Source organism: Otolemur garnettii, unplaced genomic scaffold (genome assembly GCF_000181295.1).
Source record: "Otolemur garnettii isolate 467f Iridium unplaced genomic scaffold, OtoGar3 scaffold00172, whole genome shotgun sequence".
NCBI classification, from domain to species: Eukaryota; Metazoa; Chordata; class Mammalia; order Primates; family Galagidae; genus Otolemur; species Otolemur garnettii.
The window spans coordinates 1,107,211-1,129,565 of record NW_003852567.1 but is presented as its reverse complement, the minus strand read 5'-3'; the positions used below and the strand labels follow the sequence as shown (position 1 = coordinate 1,129,565).

At 38.7% G+C, this 22,355-nt stretch overlaps 1 protein-coding gene and 1 non-coding gene across 3 annotated transcripts in view; both read left to right on the top strand.

Annotated features, from left to right (window-relative positions):
- UNC13B (unc-13 homolog B) overlaps positions 1-22,355 on the top strand; it is a 158,367-nt gene that overhangs the window by 25,565 nt on the left and 110,447 nt on the right. For both annotated transcript variants that reach the window (XM_023519347.1, XM_023519348.1), the window contains exon 6: positions 18,451-18,685. In XM_023519347.1, coding sequence (XP_023375115.1) covers positions 18,451-18,685 — 235 coding nt within the window. The remainder of the gene's footprint in view (positions 1-18,450; positions 18,686-22,355) is intronic.
- LOC111728611 lies at positions 14,933-15,070 on the top strand. The gene has a single exon (XR_002775848.1). It is a non-coding gene; the product is annotated as a small nucleolar RNA SNORA18 (small nucleolar RNA).

Sequence of the window (22,355 nt, the reverse complement as noted above, 5' to 3'; positions counted from 1 at the left end):
AAAAAAAAAAAAAAAAAAAATAGAAACATGTAGCACGTTCTTTAAATAATTCAGAAATGTGTAATATAGAAAGTGAAAGTACTCTGTAATTTCCCATCTCTGCTTCACTGTAAGATAACTAACCTTTACAGTTGGTATATACTCTCCCAAAATTTTAATTTTTCTTTTTAAAAAACAGGTTAGCATTTTAGTTATACAGTATTTGAATATATGAAAAATACAAAAGTTTTGGAGGGTAATAACAGAACTAACATCCAGAAGCCCACCAGCCGTAGTTACCTTCTAGTATAATTTAGTAATGTTCTCTAAACTTTTTCTTACACTTATCATCTCTCCTGAGTGACAGGAATTTTTTCACCATGGGACTGGTGAATTGCAAGGGTAGGGAGGTTGTCTTTGGTTTCTTAGTCTCACTCTCTGGGTATATTAGGTACCCAGGGATTGGTGCTTGGTTGTTTGCCCCTGAAGGATCTCATCCAATTTAGGTTTTAGGGAAAGAAAATTTGGCCTTTCTGGAAGGGGGATGAGGAAAACAAAAAGAAAACCATTATCATTGAAAGAGAGAGCAATTTGTAGTATTTGCTGGAAGATGGAGTCCTTTTCACTTGAGTGGGAAATTTACTTTCTCCAGAGCTTGTAGATTCTTAGGGTGTTTTTGTAATTAAGAGTATTAGACTCTTATTCAGGCAATAGAGACTTGAGTTTGGCAATTACTAAAGCTTTATCAGCTTATCCTTAGTAGAAATGAAGACATTTAAGGAGATACCAGACAAAAAGAGAACTGTTATATTTTTCTTAATTGTTCTTGAGAAGCTTTTTGACTCCAGACCAACATTATATAAAAAAAAATTAAAAGCTGCTGAGTAAAAAGGATTTTATCCATTGTATGTCTTTTTGGTTTTTTTTTTTTCCCACAAACCTTCTATATTTCCTTTGGGTGTTTTTGTTCTTAGTGAATACGTGAGTGCCCTAGAGAAAATGTTTGTGAGGGCCATGGAGGAATTAGTGGGAGGATACAGAAAGAATCAGGAGACCTGGATCATAACCTAGACTCAGGTCAGAAGTGCACAAGTACATAAAGACAGCAACTTGAATGTGTTATTTATGATTATCTTCAGCAGATGTATAACATACCCTGGAAAGAGAGGAAAGTCCTGGGATGGCAGAAGAATAAACAAATGGTGAAGAATGACATAAAGTGTGTTCAAGAAGCCTTTTCAGAGAAATGAGTTTAGAAATGACTCTCAAAAGTGCTAATTGAAATGTGTTGATTAAAAGGAAAGATTGTTCATTGTAGGATAAATGAAAAGGAGAAGATTCAAAAGATGCAGGGCATACTTGCTAATATGCTGAAGGAAGTGAATCCTTCTGCTTACAGATTTTTTCAAAGAGCTAAAATATACAAGCTGGCTCAGTTTGACAGATTCACTCCTTTGAGAGCCTTTTTTCCCTTTTACTTCACATACCTGGTGTCATTTTTGTCACCTACCGCCTTTCTTCTGTTACATCTGTTGTAGGATTGAAAGTTTTATGCTACTTAACATTTTGTTGGCTAAAATTTGGTTGCTGTGACTACAGACCTATTTTTCTGAGCATTGGCAGTAGCAGAGCAAGCCTATGTCACTGATCACGTTACTCATTTACCTAGGATCACATGTCCTGGAAATAGGATTGTCTGGCCAGCTGGTCTCTACTCTGAAGATTCTTCCACCTAATCAACTTTCTCTCATTTCCTTTCTCATTTCTACAATCTCAGAAGACAGAGATCCAGAGCTCACATTCATTTCTTCTACTGTTTAAACCCTTTCAGCTGAGCCTCCTATTCTGGCTCTCACATTAAAGTGTCCTGATCATTCTGGTCTTCCATAGATACATCAGAATGTTTACCTCATACCCAGGATGCCTCCCTTTTTATTTATTTGAGAGGAACCTTAGGCATGAAGTATAAAATTCCAGAGTTATAAAAATGTATGCTATGAGAAACAGTTTTTTTCTCTCTAACCCTATCCTTTAGCTATGCTGCTTTTACCCAGGACCAATCACTCTGTTTATGTAGATTTTATTGGAAAGAGTTTATGGACTCACAAACATATATACATATTTCACCCTGACACAAATGGTAGCATGCTACACATGGTATTCCATATCTTTTTCACTTGATATGACTACATATAGAGAATAAGTTCCTAATAAGGGACATTTTTTATTGAAATAAAATTCACCATTTTAATGTGTATAATTCAGTGACATTTAGTACATTCACAGTATTGTAGAACTGTCACCTCATCTAGTTCCAGACATTTTTGTCACCCCTAAAGGAGACTCCGTACCCATTAAGCAGTCATTCTCCATTCTCTCTATCCCTAACCCCTGGCAACTACTAGCTACTTTCTATCTCTAGGGATTTACCTATTCAGAATATTTCATACAAATGGAAATATACAGTGTATGACACTATGTGACTGGTTTCTTCACTCAGTATGTCTTACTTTGTCACCCAGGCTTGGAGTGACCTCATCATAGGTCGCTGTGACCTTGAACTAGGCTCAGGTGATCGTCCTACCTCAACTTCTGTGTAGCTGGGACTATAGGTGCACACCCTGATGCCCAGCTGATTTTTTAATTTTTATTTTTTTATTTATTTTTAAGACAGAGTCTCACTCTGTTGTACAGGCTAGAGTGCCATGGCATCAGCCTAGCTCATAGCAACCTCAAACTCCTAGGCTCAGGTAATTCTTCTGCGTCAGCCTCTTGAGTAGCTGGGACTACAGGCACCCACCCATAACACCTGTCTAATTTTTCTATTTGTAGTAGAGACAGGGTCTTGCTTTTGCTCAGGCTGGTCTTAAACTCCTGAGCTCAAATGATCCTCCCACCTCTGCCTTCCAGAGCTCTAGGATTATAGGCGTGAGCCACTACACCCAGCCTACTTGATTTTTCTATTTTTCAGTAGAGGTGGAATCTTGCTCTTGATCAGGCTGATCTCAAACTCCTGAGCTCAAGCAGTCCTCCTCCCAAATCGTCAACTTCCCAACGTGCTAAAATTATAGATGTGAACTACAACCCCTACCCTTAGCATGTTTTTGAGGTTCATTCAAGTTTTGTATGTATCAGTCCTTTATTCCATTTTATGGTTGAATAATAATCCAGTGTATGGATATACTACCTTTTTTTATCCATTCATACTTGGTGGGCATTTGGGTTTTTTGGCATCTTTTGGCTCTTGTGAATAGTGCTGCTTTGAATAATAGTGTACAAGTAATTCAATACCTGTTTCTTTTGGGTATATACTAGTGTTAGAATTGCGGTTAAGGCACATTTAAATTTTTACAATGTTTACAATATTTACAGTTACAGCACTATCATTTATATAATTTCATACATGTGTGAATGTCTCTACTGAGTCAATAGCTAGAAATAGGATCACTGGATCAAATTATTGTGCATTTACCAATGCATTCAACATTTTGGGACATACTACAGAAACCACTATAGAGGATATACTACTTAAATCTCCACTAACAAAATATCAGAGTGCTTTATCCTCCCTTGGTTTTTAGTAATAGCCAACTTTCAATTTTTTTTTTTTTGGTCGGGGCTGGGTTTGAATCCACCACCTCTGGCATATGGGGCTGGCGCCTTACTCCTTTGAGCCACAGGTGCTGCCCATAGCCAACTTTCTTATAAATCATATTGCAGAGAGAGCACAGTGAAGATAGCCACAGGCAAACAGTTCCTGTGCTATGCATGTTTCACTGGGTCTCCCTTCCTGCTTAGCCTGTCTTTCCTTTCTTTACCATGTTAATCCTTTGATATTCTGATTTCCTATTTTGGCTTTTGATAACTGGGCCCTTGGTTTGATTTTTTATTTTTGTATTGGAGATAGAGTCTCACTTTATCACACTTGGTAGAGTACTGTGGCATCAAACTCTTGGGCTCAAGTGATTCTCTTGCCTCAGCCTCCTGGATAACTGGGACTACAGGTGCCCGCCACAGTACCCAGCTATTTTTAGAGACGTGTTCTCACTCTGGCTCAGGCAATCCACCTGCCTTGGCCTCCCAGAGTGCTGGGATTACAGGTGTGAGCCACTGTGCCCGGCTATTGGATGTCTTGTTCAGAGTTCCTCCTTTGGTTTATCAACTTCTGTATTTCTGTTTATAGTTTAATGTTGGGCAACCCTTTGATTTCATTTTCAATAATACTATAGAAGTAGAGAAGAAAGTGCTGAGGTGGCAGAAGCAGCAGCAAATGGTTAAAAATGACGAAAAGTTTGTTGAGAAAGACTTTTCTAGTTTAGAGATGACTTTTGAAGAAAGTAACTGGGATGTATTGATTGAAAGGAAGGATTGATTGCTCATAGTTGGATAAATGATAAGTATGAAGAAAAGACTCAAAAGATATCCTGCCTTAGCCCACCCCCCAAGTCCTGGCTAAGTAATCTCTTGCTGGCTGAAATATTTTCCTTCCCCATTACCTGATCCTACTGGGTAGTGGGGAGTAAATGATCAGCCAGTCCATAGCTTCTGATACCTCCAGTTCAGGACTAGGATGGTCAGGGACAGGACGATGTACTACTTAGGGACTTGCTCTTTAGAGTACATAGAGAGTATTTTGTTAGTGGTAGGGCAATGCAGTGGGTCCAGGACTACTTGTTAGTGAGAGTGCCCACAGTGACAAGTTGTGCACTGTGTATGTGGTATCAGTGGAAGCAGTTGATGTTGATGCTGATTATGGGAGCTGGGAAACAAAGAAAAGAGAGGAACTTTAACAGTATGGTTTGGCTGATAAAAATACTGTTAATTGTGGTCTTCTGGCTCATTTATTTATTTCTATCCTGCCTTCTAGAAAGAAATTTGAGGTAGCTAATTGTAGTTCATTATGTTCAATTTATGATCAGTTATGTTCAATTACAGTTATACACAATTATGCATGTTAAAAATGTCAGTTGTTTTGGCAGTGCCCATAGTGCAGTGGGTAGGGCACTAGCCCCATGCACCAGAGCTGGTGGGTTCAAACCCAGCCCCCACCTGCTACCAAACAACAAAAAAAATAGCCAGGTGTTGTGGCGGGTGCCTGTAGTCTCAGCTACTTCGGAGGCTGAGGCAAGAGAATCCCTTTAGCCCAGGAGTTTGAGGTTGATGTGAGCTGCGATGCCATGGCACTCTACCCAGGGCAACAAAGTGAGACACTGTCTCAATTAAAAAAAAAAAATCAGTTGTTTTATTCAAGTTTCATTTGGTAACATCACATAAGTGCCTATCCTAGGTAGAGTGTATCTTGTCTATACATAAAGGTTACTTATTCCCATAAAAGCATGACCATCTGATGCCTTCTTGGAAGAGAAGAAATGAATTTGATGAAACATGATTGACAGAATAGTTGTAGATATCAACAATTGATGGAATTATTCCTGACACAAACAATTACTGGATACTTCTTCCTCATGCCAACAACCATGCTAGGCGCTAGGGATATAGAAATGAAAGTCCTTGACCTCAGGGAGCTCAAGTCCAGAGAGTAAGGAACATGTAAATAGTACCATTTGTTAGCTGAAAGATAAAGAAAAGTACTGAAGGTAAAGATATTCAAAGAGTACAGAAGAAGAAAACTTAATTTAAATTTGGAATGGTTAGGAATGGCTTCCCATGGAAAATGATATCACAAAGTCCATAATTTATATTATGGTTCACTCTTTGTTTTGTACATTCTATGGATGGATTTTGATGAATGTATAATGACACATATCCATTCTTACAGTATACAGAACCATTTCAGTACATGGTTTACCTATTCATCTTTATCTCCTTTCAAATCCTTGGCATAAATTGAATCTTGAAGGATGAGTAGGAGGCAGTCAAGCAGAGGAGGAGAAAAGAAACCATGGTACAAGGACACTGAAATGAAAAAGCATGACTTTTTCAGGTACTACAAGTTGAAAATTCTAGATGGCTTGAGGGTAGGAAATAAAAAGAGTGGGGAAGGTCAGAGATGAGGCCAGAAAGATCCAGAGAGTTCATATCATGAAGGGCTTAAATGCCATAGCAAGCTATTTATATTTTATCTGGAAGATAATAGGGAGCCTTCAAAGACTTTATGAAGAGGAATAAAACAACTACCAGTGGTTGTAGTGAAATGAGCAATTTGCTACATTTAAAAAATGTTTTTAATGATAGGATATAAAAATGTTTTTAATGATAGGATATAACAGATATATAGACAACCTCATAAAACAAATGTTTAGTTTAATGAGTTAGTATGAGGGAGGCAAAAAAACAGACCTTTGCCAACCTCCCCAAAGCGCACTCCCCGTGTCGTTTCCCAGAGATGACTCCCTTCTCCCTAAAAGTATCTACTATCCTGATTTTTATGATAATTGTTATCTCTGAAGTGTGCATCTTTAATAGTTTTTATTTTATTTAATTTATTTATTTATTTTGCAGTTTTTGGCTGGGGCTGGGTTTGAACCCACCACCTCCGGCATATGGGGCCTGCGCCCTACTCCTTTGAGCCACAGGCACCACCCCTGCATCTTTAAACATGAGTTTATTTTTGCATCTTTCTCTTTTTGATATATCTTATAAATTATTTTTTAATCTAGGGCTTCCCCCTCCATCTCTTAATTTTTTCCTTTATAGTTTGTTTGCTAAAAAACTCAGGTCATTTTACTACATGGTTTTGTTCGATGTATAGAGTTTTTCACACTTTGGATTTTGCTCAGTATACTCCTGTGGTATGGCTTAACACATTGTTCTGTCCCGTTTCCTGTAAACTGTAGTTCAAGCTACATGACTGATAATATTCAAGTGTGATATATTTCTTAGTTGGAATCATAACTTTATAAACTCTTTATAAACTCTTTATAACTTTATAAACTCTTGTTGATGCACATTTCCAGATTTTTTTTTTCTTTTCTTTTTGAGACAGAGTCTCACTTTATTGCTTTTGGTAGAATGCTGTGGTATCATAGCTCACAGCAACCTTAAACTCTTGGGCTAAAGCAGTTCTGTTGCCTCAGCCTCTCTAGTAGCTTAGACTACTGGCACCTACAACAATGTCTGGCTATGTTTTTAGAGATGAGGTCTTGCTCTGGCTCAGTCTGGTCTCAAACCTGTGAGCTCAGGCAATTCACCTGCCTCAGCCTCCCATAGTGCTAGGATTACAACTCTGAGCCACTGTGCCTGGCCCCCATTCCCAGATTTTTGCTACTAAAACATAGTGCTATAGTGAGCAACTTTATACAAATATGTTTTTTTCTAAACATATGCAAATGAATATCTCCTCCCCTATTGTGTATTACTTTATGTACCTTTTCTTTATAGCACTTACTCAGTGTGTATGATTGTTTGATTAATATTTGTTTCCTTCTGTAGGTCATACATTTCATGAGTAGGGAATATGCTTATCTGTGTATCTATAGTATCTTTGTTCAATAAGTATTAGTTGAATAAATGCATTTCTGTAAGTGGAATCATTGGGTTAAAGAATATTACACATTTAAAATTTTGTTAGATATTGTCAAATTGTACTCAAAAAGCATTATACTATTTATATTCCTAATGGTGGTACTCACTTTTTTCATACTCAGCCACATTAGCACAGCCCCTTCTTTTTTTTTTTTAGAGACAGAGTCTTACTTTGTTGCCCTCGCTTGAGCGCTGTGGCATCATAGCTCACAGCAATCTCTAGCTCTTGGGCTTAGCTGATTCTTTTGCCTCAGCCTCCTGAGTAGCTGGGACTACAGGTGCTCACCACAATGCCTGGCTATTTATTTGTTGCAGTTTGGCTGGGGCAGGTTTCGACTTTGCCACCCTTGATATATGGGGCCAGTGCCCTACTCACTGAGCCACAGGCACCGCCCAGCACACCCCCTTCTTCTATAAACATTTGACACCTATGTTGTAGGTTCTGTTCTAGGTGCTTGGGATATCAGGGAGCAAAACAAAGATACTGAGTGGGAAGACATGATAATTAACAAATAAGGAAATTAGAGAGGATGTTAGCAAGTAGACCAATAAAAGAATAGATGGTGAAAAGCAATTGCTAAAACCATGCCCATAGCTCGGTGGGTAGGGCGCTGGTCACATAGAATGAGGCTGGTGGGTTCAAGCCTGGCCTGGGCCTGCTAAACAACAATGACAACTGCAACCAAAAAAATAGCCAGGTGTTGTGGTGCGTACCTATAGTCTCAACTACTTGGGAGGCTGAGGCAAGAGAATTGCTTAAGTCTGAGAATTTGAAGTTCCTGTGAGCTGTGATGCCATGGCACTCTACCGAGGGCGACATAATGAGACTCTGTCTCAAAAAAAAAAGCCATTGCTAATACTAGAATTGAAGTTGAGTTACAATTTTAAATAAGATTGTTAGGGTATTGGCCACCTGAAAAGGTGACATTTGAGGAAAGACTTGAAAGAGGTGAGGAAATTGGCATGTGGCTGTCTGGGGAACAACTGTGATAGGCAGAGGGTATAACCAGTTCAAAGGTGGTTGAAAGGGGCAGGAAAAGGTCTGCTGGGTGCTGGGAATGCTGTTTCTTGATCTGCATTCCAGTTATTAGTGTGTTCATAGTATTTGTTGAACAGTATAGTTATGCTTTGTGTATTTTTCTGTATTTTATACTTCAGTAGAGCTTTTATTTAAAAAAAGGAGTGGATGTTGAATATTTCAAAATTCCTTAGTAGTACCCGGTTCATGGGTATTTTCCTGTGACTTATTCATATGATGAATACATCAATCCATTTCCATTATTAAATAATAAATCATCTTTGTCTTCCTATAATATATCCTACTTGATTGTGATAAATTATTCTTTTACTATATTGCTGGGTTTGATTTGTCTATATTTTATTTTAGATTTTTATATCTATATTCCCAAGTAAGGTTGGTCATTAATTTTTTCTTTTCATTATTCCTCTGTTAGGTTGAAGTGCTTTCTTAATTATAGGTTCTTTATTACTATTTTCCATAGAAAGAGAAGTTCTTAATCAACTTTCTACAAAAGGGGAAGAAAATGATTTCTAGTGTTTAACTTTATTGTCCTTTATGAGCTACACAGTAATTACTACAATTTAGTAAGTGATAGGTGAGTTCCTGTCACTGCTTGGACAGATGGCTGTTTACATTTAGTCTAGAGCTTAAGTATTCTGCCATTTTATTTATTTATTTATTTATTTTTATTTTTTTGAGACAGAGTCTCTGTGGCATCATAGCTCACAGCAACCTCAAACTCTTGGGCTTAAGCGATTGTCTTGCCTAAGCCTCCCAAAGTAGCTGGGACTACAGGTGCCAGCCTCAATGCCTGGCTATTTTTTGTTGTTGTTATTGTTGTCATTATTGTTTAGCAGGCCCTGGCTGGGTTCGAACCCACCAGCCCTGGTGCATGTGGCTGGCGCCCTAACCACTGAGCTATGGACACTGAGCCATATTCTGCCATTTTAGTGTCATGGAAAAATTACAGTTGCCTTATGTTTTGTTTGATAATTACAGACATTATTTTTTAATGTGACCATTTTGATTTCTTACATTTTCCACTAGAAACAAGATAAATATGTTGCTATAGTCCTAGTCAGTTAGCCTTGGGGACAGGGTAAGTGCAGAGGTTTTACCTTGTAGGAAAGAGGATTCAATTTCTATTGGGTCCTAGAACTGTTAGAATTTCTTCACTTTCTTGTATGATCACACTGAACTGGTCTTCAGGCTCAGTAGGAAGCCGGTCTGGCTACCTTCTTCCTCCCTGCCAACACAGGAGGACTATACCTCTGAGAGATGGTGGTTTTTTTCATATAGGAAAGTTTATATTTGTGTTTTTAACAGTGTAATTCAAGAATCATTGGCATGGGATTCATTCACCAAGTTGCTTACTAAAAGGTAGATTCCAAAAACTACAGCAACAAATGCAGATTTCTTTTTTTTTTTTTTTTTTTTTTTTGAGACAGAGCCTCAAGCTGTCACCCTGGGCAGAGTGCCGTGGCATTACAGCTCACAGCAACCTCCAGCTCCTGGGCTCAAGCGAGTCTCCTGCCTCCGCCTCCCAAGTAGCTGGGACTACAGGTGCCCGCCACAACGCCCGGCTATTTTTTGGTTGCAGCCATCATTGTTGTTTGGCGGGTCCGGGCTGGGGATTCGAACCCGCCACCTTAGGTGTACATGGCTGGCGCCTTAGCCGGTTGAGCTATCGACGCCGAGCCAAATGCAGATTTCTAAGCCATTCCAGACCCTTCGAATTAGAATCTCTGAGTAAAGTCTAAGAATCTCTATTTTAAATAAGAGCCTCAAGAAATTCTTATTAAAATTAGGCCTGGTGCCTGTAATCTTAGTACTTTGAGAGGCTAGGCGTTCAAGACCAGGCTGAACAAGAGGAGGAACATCCCATACTCCCAACTTTACCCCCCCCCCAAAAAAAATAGAAAAATTAGCCAGGCCTGGCAGTGCATACCTATAGTCCCAGCTGCTCAGGAGGCTGAGGCAGAAGAACCACTTGAGTCTAAGAGTTTGAGGTTGCAGTGAGCTCTGACACCAGGACACTCTAACTGGGGCATCAGAGTGGAACCCTATCTCCAAAAAAAGAAAAAGAAAGAAAGAAATGCCTAGATTGTTCTCCACAGTGTTCTAGTGTTCTGTCACTTTGCATTCTTAAAACAATGTGTGAGAATTCCAGTTTCTCCACAGCCTCATTGACCTTTGTATTGTCAGTTCTTCCTCCCTTTTCCTCTATCTCCGTCTGCTTTTTAAATGTTGTTCTTTAGGGTCCCTTTCTTATGTAGGGGTTTTTTTTTTTTGACCTATACTCTGCCTTAGTGTTCTTATAATATTTACTTGCATTTTTATTTTTATTCATTCATTTATAAGTATTTGTTGAGCTTTTACTATGTGCTAGGTATTATTAAACATTGAAGATACAGCAGAGGAACAAAACAGAAAAATCTCTGCCCTCATGGGAGCTTATAGTCTGAAAACTTCCACGTCTTCTGCTCCATGTCTCTTTCCTGAGCTCCACACCAGTATATTTGGCTGTCTACTGGACAGGGTCATTTGAGATATCCCACAGATACCTTAAAGTCAGTATGCCTAATTCATCATCTCCCTCAGCCTGCCCCCTTTTGTGTTTCTCTTCTCAGTAAATGATGTCATGTTCATCCAGTAGCTCTAGTTAAAAACTAAGCAATAACATTTCTTATTCTGCTCACTTTCCACAGTTACTCATTCAGCCCTATTGATTTTAGCTCCAAAATACCTCATAAATCTATCCACTGTTTCCCATTCCCTCTACCATTTCCCTAGTTCAGGCTATCAGCACATGAACATAACAGCCTCCTTATACCAGTCTTGCTTATACCATTTACTAACCCTCCCCCCACCACAACAACCACCACTGGACACTGTTCTTTTTTTTTGGATCACTATGTTGGTCTCACTATGTTGCCCTCGATAGAGTGCTGTGGCGTCACAGCTCACAGTAACCTCAAACTCTTGGGCTTAAGTGATTCTCTTGTCTCAGCCTCCCAAGTAGCTGGGACTACAGGCGCCTGGCACAACACCTCGCTATTTTTTGGTTGTAGTTGTCATTGTTTGGCAGGCCTGGGTTGGACTTGAACCACCAGCTCTGATGAATGCAGGTGCTGAGCCTGCACTGTTCTTTCTTAAAATGGCAAATCTGATCTTGTCTCTCCTCTTAAAAGCTGTGATACCTCTGTATTGGCCTCTAGATAATTCCAAATTCCTAGCATTACTTAAGTCTCCTCGTGATCAGGTTCTTTAATAACTATAGCCTCTCATTCAAATATGCTAGAACTATTTTCAGTTCACAAAATGTGTCTTTGTATGTATTTTTTTTTCTGGGACATCTCTCCTTTCCTTTCTTGATACATACGCCTAGCAAAACCTAACTATCCTTAGTAATTGTTCTACTGGCTAGTGACATGTTTAAATACACTTTGGGGGTAGGAAAGAAAACTTAATTAAACCGATGTTATTTCTTTTACAATGGAACTGGGCTAAAGTGGTGAAAATGGGGAACCGATTTGTCAGAAAGCATGTCTGTTGTTTTTACAATGGATTAGGGATGGGCTCAGTAGATGGGATCGTTCAGATTATTAATACAATAGATATTTACTGAGCACCTTTTATATATAAGAAACTACTGCGTGGAGCCATGGAATGCTTAAGGATGTGGCAGTGTTCTGCAGGGAAATGCTTCTTTGGGCTCAGAGTTATAGTGAGAAATGGCATTGTCACTTGCCTGGAGCAATCTAGGTTGATAGACATATTCTGAGGCTCTATGTGATTATTTTTTTTCCATTTTCTTCTAAAAAGAAATAAGGTAATTACCCTCTAGCAGTTGCTATGGAAACTGTGCTATAGCCTAGGAGCATTTTCTTTTACCTCCCCTCCCCCCATGCTTAGAAAGTTAAATTATTAAAATTTAATAATGGCACACTAGTCCAACATATCCTTTCTGAGAGGTGAGAAGAGAGACCTAGGTGGTACATGGGAAGAGAACTGGCTGTCAGTGTATAGCTAAATTAAACAGCCTGTGACTGATTAGTAGTACCATGTGCCCAGGTTTGGGGGTTAACTCAAGTAATGAAACCAGCTAAGGCTGGCATCATCTGATGTTGCCAGAATTTTGAGTCTTACTGCAGACTTTCAAGGGAGCCACACTTAGAACTCTGAGGGTTTTCTGGACAGACGTTGAAGATCCCTTAGTAGACCTTAGGTCTGTCAGAAGGGCTTTCCCTGTATATGGTCCTGAGCGTTGTTTTCTTTCTGCCACCTATTTATTAGGAACCCATAAGACAAGCAAAAACCTGGCAAGCATGATAAAACAACAACACATGCTAGTAGCTCACCATGTTCCAGGGACTGTGCTAAGCATTGTACATGCTTTTCCTCATATAATACTTAACAATAACCCAGTGAGACTCATGCTATTATTATTATTCTTATATTATAATTGAAGAAATACCTATAATAACTTTTCAAAAACTTTTTAAGATCAGTCATATAGTCAGTAAGTGGCATAGCCTGAAGAACTGAGATTTTAAAACCCATATTTTTAACTATGAAACTAACCTACTCCTTATTTCTTGTGATTAAAGGCCTCTTTTTTATTATTTCTTTATCACAGTCAGTTGCCTCTAATTATTATATGTTTGGGTATGAGATAGGATTTAAATTTAATTAATATTGGGTTTTTGATTTTTGTGAAAAATTAATAAAATGCTTTCGGTTTTTTTTTGCCCTTCAAAATGATTGTGCTTTAATAGGTTTTATTAAAAATTGATAAGTAATTCAGAAAAAAGGAGCTATCTCTATGGATCCAGTATGCTAGAATGTTTTATTACTTACTAGAAAATTGCTATTCTTTGGCCTTTTAACTTTCAATAGAGAGCAACAAAATTGGACATCACTATTTCCAGACAAGGGAATCACTCTTTTACCCATGGGATCAGAGCTGAGCTCCTCATGGAGATACTGTGGTAGGCTCAGGTTTGGTAAATATAGACAAGGAGGTAAATATAGAGCAGGAGATCAAGAATTTCTTTTCTTTTCTTTTCTTTCTTTTTTTTTTTTTTTGACTAAGGTAGAGTACATGGGCTCCTAAATAATGATGTCCTGACAGAAACCTAGGCCAGAAGGAGGTATAAAACAGTATGGAGATCTGGGTATGGTGTCAGGCACCTGTAGTCCCAGCTACTCAAGAGGCTGAGGCAGGAGGATCTCTTGAGCCTGGAAGTTTGAGTTCAGCCCAGACAACATGGCAAGATCTCAATCCTTTAAAAAGGAGGATAGTATGTAAGCAGTAGTTTTGTTTTATTAGTCTCTTTGTAGGGGGTAGCAGAGAGCAACAAGTGTAGATTTGTCTTATTTTTGGTAGAAGGCAGATACTCTGTTATATAAAGTTAGTGGAATACAAATGGGACAGGCTCAGGCAAGGTAAGGCCTATAATGGTGGGATGGGGAGATGATCTTTGAATTCCTTCTAAAGTTATCTCTGTCACTCTTTTGCTCTTCTTTACGGTTTTCTTAGGTCACTGGACCTATCTGGGCTGGGGAGAACAGCAAAGTACGTAAGAACTACAATTCCTTCTAATTTTCTTGATCTTACCTTTTAATATACTTCCTCTGAATGGTGAAGCTGGATATTCATGCATACAAACATACATAATTCCATTCCTCTCCTCTCCCACTTAAATTTCAGGAGACAATTACCTGTTGTGGAATGTTATATCCTTTTAGGCTGATTTCTTTAAGACTCTGTGTGTGTGTGTTTATGATAGATTTTAAACCAAAGTTCTAGTCACCATTCCAACACTATATCCTGATTATTATTCCCCAATGACAAGTAATACTGTCAGTTCCTGAGTATAAGAAACCCTTTGCTTTGGTCCCTTGGCTAAGGAGTGCTGTGACCAGAAGAAAAAGGCTCATTCTAGGATGAACTAGTCTCAGGTAATTGGTTTGCATTTTGATTTGGCTGGGCTTTTTGTCTATATAATACTAAGACTGGTGAGATATGCAGAATAGATTGTTGGGCTAGTAAAACATGAATGTCATTTCAACCAAAATCCTCTTGTGAAGAAAACAAGAGGCTGAGGGGGTGCTTTGACTTTCCTTGAAGCATCCCAACTAGGCTGGAGGCCATCTTTGTTGTACAACTTAGAGAATGAGAAGCCCATTCTCGCTAACAAAATACACAGCTCTGACATTACTGTTTGTGTTAAACATCTGAAAAGGGGATCTGGTTGAAGCTCAATGATTAAGTATCTAACAGGTGCTAAGAAGGCCCAAATCTTGCCCTGTCACTGGAATTTCTCATGAGGTATGTAGTTTCTGTGATTTTGAATCCTGAGTATTTCGCTGTTAGGGAATGAATCAACAGAAGCCTAAAAGAGCTCAAATAAGTTAAGGCTTTCAAACAGAAAAAAGTAACCAGTTGAGGTCTATCCCATTGGGGCTTTTTCTGTAGCCACACATTGTTGGAAATGCCTCATACTCATAGCATAATGTTGTGGTTTTGCTTTACCCACAGGACTATTTGTTAGGTCTGTGGGAAAGAACTATAAAACAATTGGTTCAAAAAAAAAGAAAAGACAAAAGTAACCAAGCCATGAAAAAAGTATGAATTTTCTTTCCTTTCTTTGGCTGATAAAGTTCCAGCTGTGCTCTGGATTCAAAGACAAGGACTCAGTCCAGGGGTACTACATTACCAGAGAGCCTCATTGTTGTGCATTTCATTCAGTTTTGTGTGCATATTGTGTGCTTGGAGGGCCTTCTTTGCCCAGGTTGGATTACTTTCCCCAGTTTACTTTTTCAGGTTTATTTTCTCATTCTCTCCATGTCCTTTTATTCATCTGCTAAATGAACTACAAACTGTTTCTCAAAAATAGCCTTTCCCACCACTGGGCCTTTAATCATGCCACTGCTTTTATCTGGATTTCTAGAAGGCATCCCCCCACCCCACCACCAAGTCTTAACATCCATAAAGCTTTCCTTACTCACTGTGTGAGGAAATGATTTTATTTTCTTTTTAACTCAAATAGCACAAATCATGTTTGTGCTATTCTCATGGTAGTAACTTCCTTGTATAATTTCCAATATTTGTATTTATATTTTCTCTCTCCTATTAGACTGTATACTCTGAGTCTTCAGTGTTGTTTAGCCTTCCACATGTAGGCACTCAATAAATATTGGAACGAGTAAGTGTTCATAGCTTTTGAGTTTTCTATTCTTCAGATACTTTGCTGAGGCCTTTCAATTTTTGTCTTCAAACTAGCTCACAGGTCCCTCCTTAGGCTGACTAATCAAATCTGTACTCAGATTTTAGCCGGGAGTTTTCTGGTCTGACATGGTGCTGTGGAGTAGATTGTAGAGTTGGCAAGAGATTGACACTGACACACTAAAAACAGTTCTTTTATCCAAGCTGAAATAGTACACATTTTCCTAAATTTCCCCTTTTAGTTTCTAATCTACTTTGGTGGTGCCAGGAGGTTTCCTTTTTAGAGAAATAAGAGGTAATGTGGGGGAGAAAAGTTGGCCTTTTCTTCTCCCTGCTTTTTTCTATTCCTCTCCTTTGTCGCACTTCACTTCTTTATATTTCCTTTATCCTGTTCCATTCTGCTTTCCATATTCTTTCTTCTTCTCTCTGTCTCTTCTTTCCATGGACACTTTGTTTCTTAATATTTTCCCTTGATTTCTTTAGCATAGAAATATCCTTAGCTTTTAGGAAAGTTGTAGAGTACTCTTCCCCATAGCCTAGCAAAATAAAGCAAAGCATTATTTAGGAACAATGGGTCAGATGCAGCGAGAAAGTAAGGGTCCTTGCGAGTATTTTCTTTGGACTGTGGGCTCCCAACTCTGGCTAAGCTACACACTTTGACTTCATAATCAATAGGGTTGACTATCATTGTTGCCTCTTTGGAAATGAATCTTAGTTCTTTTGATTTTGTGCTGATGCTTTTCCTGCTGGAGTTCAAGCAGACTTCTCATTTTGTCTCCTTTCTTATCTCTGCCCCTTCATCTGTATGCATGAATAGTCCAGTCCCGACTTCTTCAGACTTATTTCTTGTATAGGTTTAGAGAGAATTAAGTCTGAATGGCAAGTTGGTTTTGTCTCTGAATCCTTTCTTAGTCTTTAGAAGAACAAATGCATCAAGGGCTAAAATCAATGCCTCTGAAGTCTGTTTTCCTATGTGTCAGAATGCTTTGTAAGCAGAATGCTTGCATCCCTGTTGTTTGGTTTTGCTTTCAATTTTTGCTGATCCTGCCCTGGTCAAAGGACTACTTGTTTTAATTGGCAGTCTTACTAATAATTGTTCTGAACCATTTGAAGGTTAGCCTCTTCTTCATGTTGATATTTTCCTCTCCTTTTTTTTTTATACTAACATGTTACCATAAACTCAAATGTGAAAATCTCGTAAGATCGTCTTACCTCTACCCCTCAGCTATACCCACAAATGTTATCTGAAATCCAGTGCTCAAAGTTTCTTCCTATAAAACCCATATGTTTATCTTTCAGTGGAATTCATATCTACCAGGTTGTCCAATAGAAGGCAAGGAGTCATTTCCTTATTACCTTCCATTTGTCCCCAAGTTTTGTCAATTCTTTATGGAATTTTCTTTTTCTAGGTCATTAACTTTTTTCCACTTCCAGTGCATGGATTTGGGTTTATATCTCCTGCCTGAGCAATTGAAAAGACTAATCCTAGGGTCTCCAGGTGGCTTCTGCTGTCCACGTGGCTACTAATATTATCTTAAAATTACCAACATAAGGAGTTCATTATTCACTAAAAGTATCTCCTTTTGGGGATGGTGAATGTTCCTTTTTTTCATTATGAGCCAAATAGGGACTTGGCAAGAAAGGATATGTAGGGCCTTGTTAATCACACATATATGGGTATCATGTCAGATATGGCTTCTTCCCTATGAAACAGTACAAAGCATTAAAGTACTATTAGGCTGAGCTCCCTTTCCCAGCACAGTATTTATTTGTAACTGGTCATTTTAGCTAATATTAGGGAAAAAACTGATCAGGTGCTAGTCTGAAAAGCAGAAATAATTCTATGAAATTGTAGTCACTACTGTTAGATAAACCTAGCTGCCTTGTCAGCAAGATCCCACTGGCAGTGCATAGATTTTCCTCTCCTCTTTGCCAGTGCTCAGAATGGGAATTCTGACCCCAGGTTGTAGGTGCTTGACAGGAATTGTTAGAAAAACCCACATTGCAGCAAGTAGTAAGACTAGTGCTATTCTCAGCTGTGTCTAGAGCCTGTGCTTGACTTCTAAGTCTGGGCTTTGACCTTCCGAATTTCCAGTATCAGCTTCAGATGTTGGAACAGTTTATTGGGTCAGTTCATGCATTTTAAAGTCTAAGAACACCACCCCACTTTAAACAAAAATTTCTGTAAGATGTGGAAAAAATATTCCCTGTGCCCCATATCCCCACCTTTGATAATAGTAGCAGATCAAAATCTATTTGTGACATTTAAAAGCAGATTTTAGGGCCAGGTGCAGTGTCTTACACCTGTAATCATAGCACGCTGGGAGGGCAAGATGGGTGTATCTCCTGAGTTTGGGGGTTTGAGACCAGCCTGAGTAAGACTGAGACCCCATCTCTACTAAAAATAGAAAAAAAAAAGCAGATTTTAATTAAGCTTATGATAGCTAGAGAAGCAGAATTTCAGAGTGTTCTACATTGGGAAAACATAATTTGGAGTTTCTTTAGGAATCCATTCTAATATTAAACCAAATGTCTTATCTCATTTGATAAGAGAGATTTGTGGGTATTACTTAAGACAGTTCTGTTCGTGGTTTTGAGGTCACTGGGCTCGTGTGCAGCTCAGTTTGCTTTTGTTCTCAAAGTTCAGCCTTGTGTCTACTAAGCTAGAAGCAGGAAAAATTCTGAAGAGTTAAATAAAGAGGGAATGCTCTGATTGACTGTGCTTATTCCATAGCTTTTGAAGACCCTGATAGTGCCGTGGATGACCGAGATAGTGATTATCGAAGTGAGACCAGCAATAGCATCCCACCTCCTTACCATACGACTTCCCAGCCCAATGCTTCTGTGCACCAGTTCCCTGTGCAAGTGCAATTGCCACAGCAGCTGCTACTTCAGGGCAGTTCCAGGGACTCCTGCAATGACTCTATGCAAAGTTATGACCTTGATTATCCAGAGCGGCGGGCCCTCAGGTGGGTATTAGGAACAAAGTACTTTCTATTACCAGGTCCTATGATACACCTGACAATAAGGATTTTGTTGCTTTAATCTGAGGTGGTGGTAGAAGTGTGCCAAAATGATGGGCCAAACTACAATCATTTTGTATAAATTACTACATCTTCATCTTTTTTTCTCTTCCACACATTTACATTTATATATTGTCATCAGAAATACTTTTTTCTTTTTTTGAGACAGAGTCTCACTTTGTGGCCCTCAGTAAAGTGTCGTGGCGTCACAGCTCACAGCAACCTCCGGCTCCTGGGCTGAGGTGATTCTCTTGCCTCAACCTCCTGAGTAGTTGGAACTACAGGCACTTGCTACAATGCCCGGCTATTTTTTTGTTGTTGCAGTTTGGCTGGGGCTGGGTTCAAACCCGCTACCCTAGGTATATGGGGCCAGAGCCCTGCTTTGAACCACAGGCCCTGCCCCAGGAATACTTTTATGATCAGCGATTCTCATGTGCTGAAAGCATGGCCATTTAGAGTGTAAGGTTGAACAAAATCTGCCTACCATCCTTCCTGACACAGTGATTTTGATACACCCTTCACTAAGATAAAAGAAGAAAATTACAAATGTTAAATGTTTGGATAATCTATACTGCTGAGCATTTCCCTAGGAACTTCAGAAGAAAACCAGTATGATCTCATCATAGTAAATTTTGCTAGAACTTTGTTTTAATTTTATTTTATTAATTTCTTAAGTATTGTATATAAAACATTTATATAATTAAGTAAAACTTAAGGTACAACATAGCATGCAGTGAAGAAATCTCCCATCCACACCTGTTGTCTTTTTCCATTCCATTCCCTGTCTCCTGGTTCCCTTCCTACTGTTCCTTATGTATCCTTCCACAGCCTATTTTCACATGAATATAAAGGCAAATACATACATATGTGCTTCTCCTCTAATATTTAAAAGGAATATCTCAAGCTTAAAATTTGGAGAAATCATACAGTAAACACCCATATTTCCTAGCTTTACCTTTTATAACATCTTGCCACATTTACTTTATCTCATTCTCTCTAATATGCACTTACTTTTTTTTCTGAACCATTTAAAAGAAAGTTGCAGATATCATGTTACTTCACCAGAAAGTAGTCCAGCATGGTACTCTTAAGAAAAGGATTTTCTCTTATATATTCAATACTATGATCACATTCAAGAGATTTAATGATATATTATATAGATCATATTTAAGTTATCCCAGTAATGTTCTGTGTTACATTTTTTCCTTTCTTATCCAATCAAGAATCATGATGTATTGTATTTGACTTTCATGTCTCCTAAGCCTTGTTGTTTAATTTAGCAAAATTACCTTTTCTTTTTTCTGGTCTTTTTTTTTTGAGATGGAGTTACACTTTGTCACTCTTGGCAGAGTGCCGTGACATCATAGCTCATAACAACCTCAAACTCTTGGGCTCAAGTGATCCTCTTGCCTCAGCCTCCTTTGTACCTGGGACTACAGGCACCTGCCACAACCTCTGGCTATTTTTTTTTTAGAGATGAGGGTCTCACTTTTGCTCAGGCTGGTCTTGAACTCCAGAGCTCAAGCAATCCACTCGCCTCAGCCTCACAGAATGCTAGGATTACAGGTGTGAAACAGCGTGCCTGGCCCTTTTTTCTGGTCCTTTAAGAAACACTGTTTTGAAGACTCCAGGCTAGTAGTTTTGAGAATGCTGCTTGGTTTGGTTTTGTCTGATTGTTTATGTTTAGAATCAGGTTAAATGTTTTCAGCAAAAACACTACATAAAGTGGTATTTTCTCCCAATGTAGGAAGAAGGTACTTTCTTTTCTTTGCTTTGCTTGCTTTTTTTTTTTTTTTTTTTTTTTTGAGACAGGATCTTATTCTTTCACCCAGCTAGAATGCAGTGGTGTCATCATATAGCCCATTGCAACCCCAACCTCAAACTGTTGGTCTCAGGCAATCTTCCTGTCCAGGCCTCCCAAACTGTCAGGAATACAGGTGTGAGCCACCATGTGCAGCCATAGATTGATCTTTTTGTTAAGAAATTTGGTATATGCCATATTTCTTCAATGTAAAGTTACCTTTTTCCTTTGTATTTAATAATATCTGGGTGAGGCTCGGCACCTGTGGCTCAGCGGCTAGAGCACCAGCCGCACACCAGAGCTGGTGGGTTCCAATCCAGCCTGGGCCTGCCAAATAACAGTGACAACTACAACCAAAAAATAGCCGGGCGTTGTGGTGGGTGCCTATAGTCCCAGCTACTTGGGAGGCTGAGGCAAGAGAATCACTTAAGCCCAAGAGTTTGAGGTTACTATGAGCTGTGACGCCACAGCACTTTACCGAGGGCAACATAGTGAGACTGTCCCAAAAATAATAATAATGATATCTGGGTGATACCTGAGATTGCATTAATATTCTTTTTCCCCAACAATATTTTACCCAATGATTTTAGCATCCATTGATCCTTGCCTGAATCAATTATTTCATTGATTGGAGGTTTTTTGTTTTTTCTTTTTTGTTTTGAGACAGAGTCTCACTTTGTCAGAAGAGTGCTGAGGCATCATAGCTCACAGCAACTTCAAACTCTTGGGCTCAAGCAATTCTCTTGCCTCAGCCTCCTGACTACAGGTGCCTGCCACAACACCCAGCTATCTTTTAGAGATAGGAGTCTTGCTCTTGCTCAGGCTGGTCTCAAACCCGGGAGCTCAGGCGTGAGCAAAAAACTGCATATAGCCTGGAGGTTGGTTTTTTAAAAAGCGTTCTAATTTAGCTTATGCTTTAAATTTTTAAAATTCAGTAGACCATAGGACAGACAATTTTTTGCTACCTCACCAAGCTATTACATTGGTGAATTTTTATCTGGAGCCATCTACCAATATCCTGTTCTAGTTTACTGTTATCTCTGAAAATATTATCAGGCCAGATGTGGTAGTTCATGCCTATAATCCTAGCACTCTGGGAGGCCGCGACAGTGGATTGCTTGAGCTCATGAGTTCAAGACCAACCTGAGCAAGGGAGAGACCTGTCCCTACTAAAAATAGAAAACTGAGGCAAGAAGATCACTTGAGTCCAAAAGTTAGAGGTTGCTTGAGCTATGATGATACCATGGCACTCTACCCAGGGTGACAGCTTGAGACTCTGTCTCAAAAAAAAAGAAAAGAAAAGAAAATATTATCAATGAAATTTTATTTATCAATATAGCATAGAAATCTCTTCATAATCTGATTCTAAAGCAAAACATGTCAAGAATCCTACTGAAGGTGGTACCTACTCTATGCTAGTTTTTTAATCGAATGTTTGCATATTTTACTTGTTTTTAGTTGTTTATATTATCTTATTTTAAGAAAGAAACATAATAGCCAAAAAATTTCTTTTGACCCTTTTTCTCCTCTATGTTTGCAAGCATTAGATGTGGAGAGTAGCAGTAATAGTGGCACATCAATCTAAGTAACTGCATATTCTTCCATTTGGACAAACATTTACCTAATTGTTACTTTATCATTATTTTGCTTATTTCCTGTGTTACTGCTATAATAAATAACACTTAGAGGAGCATTAGTGATGTTCTTTAAGTTATGCTTTTACTTAAAAATTTTCTTTAATGTTCTCAGGTAAATTAAACTTTATGTACCAGTATATAAAGCGGAATTTTTTTTGAGACAGAGCCTCAAGCTGTC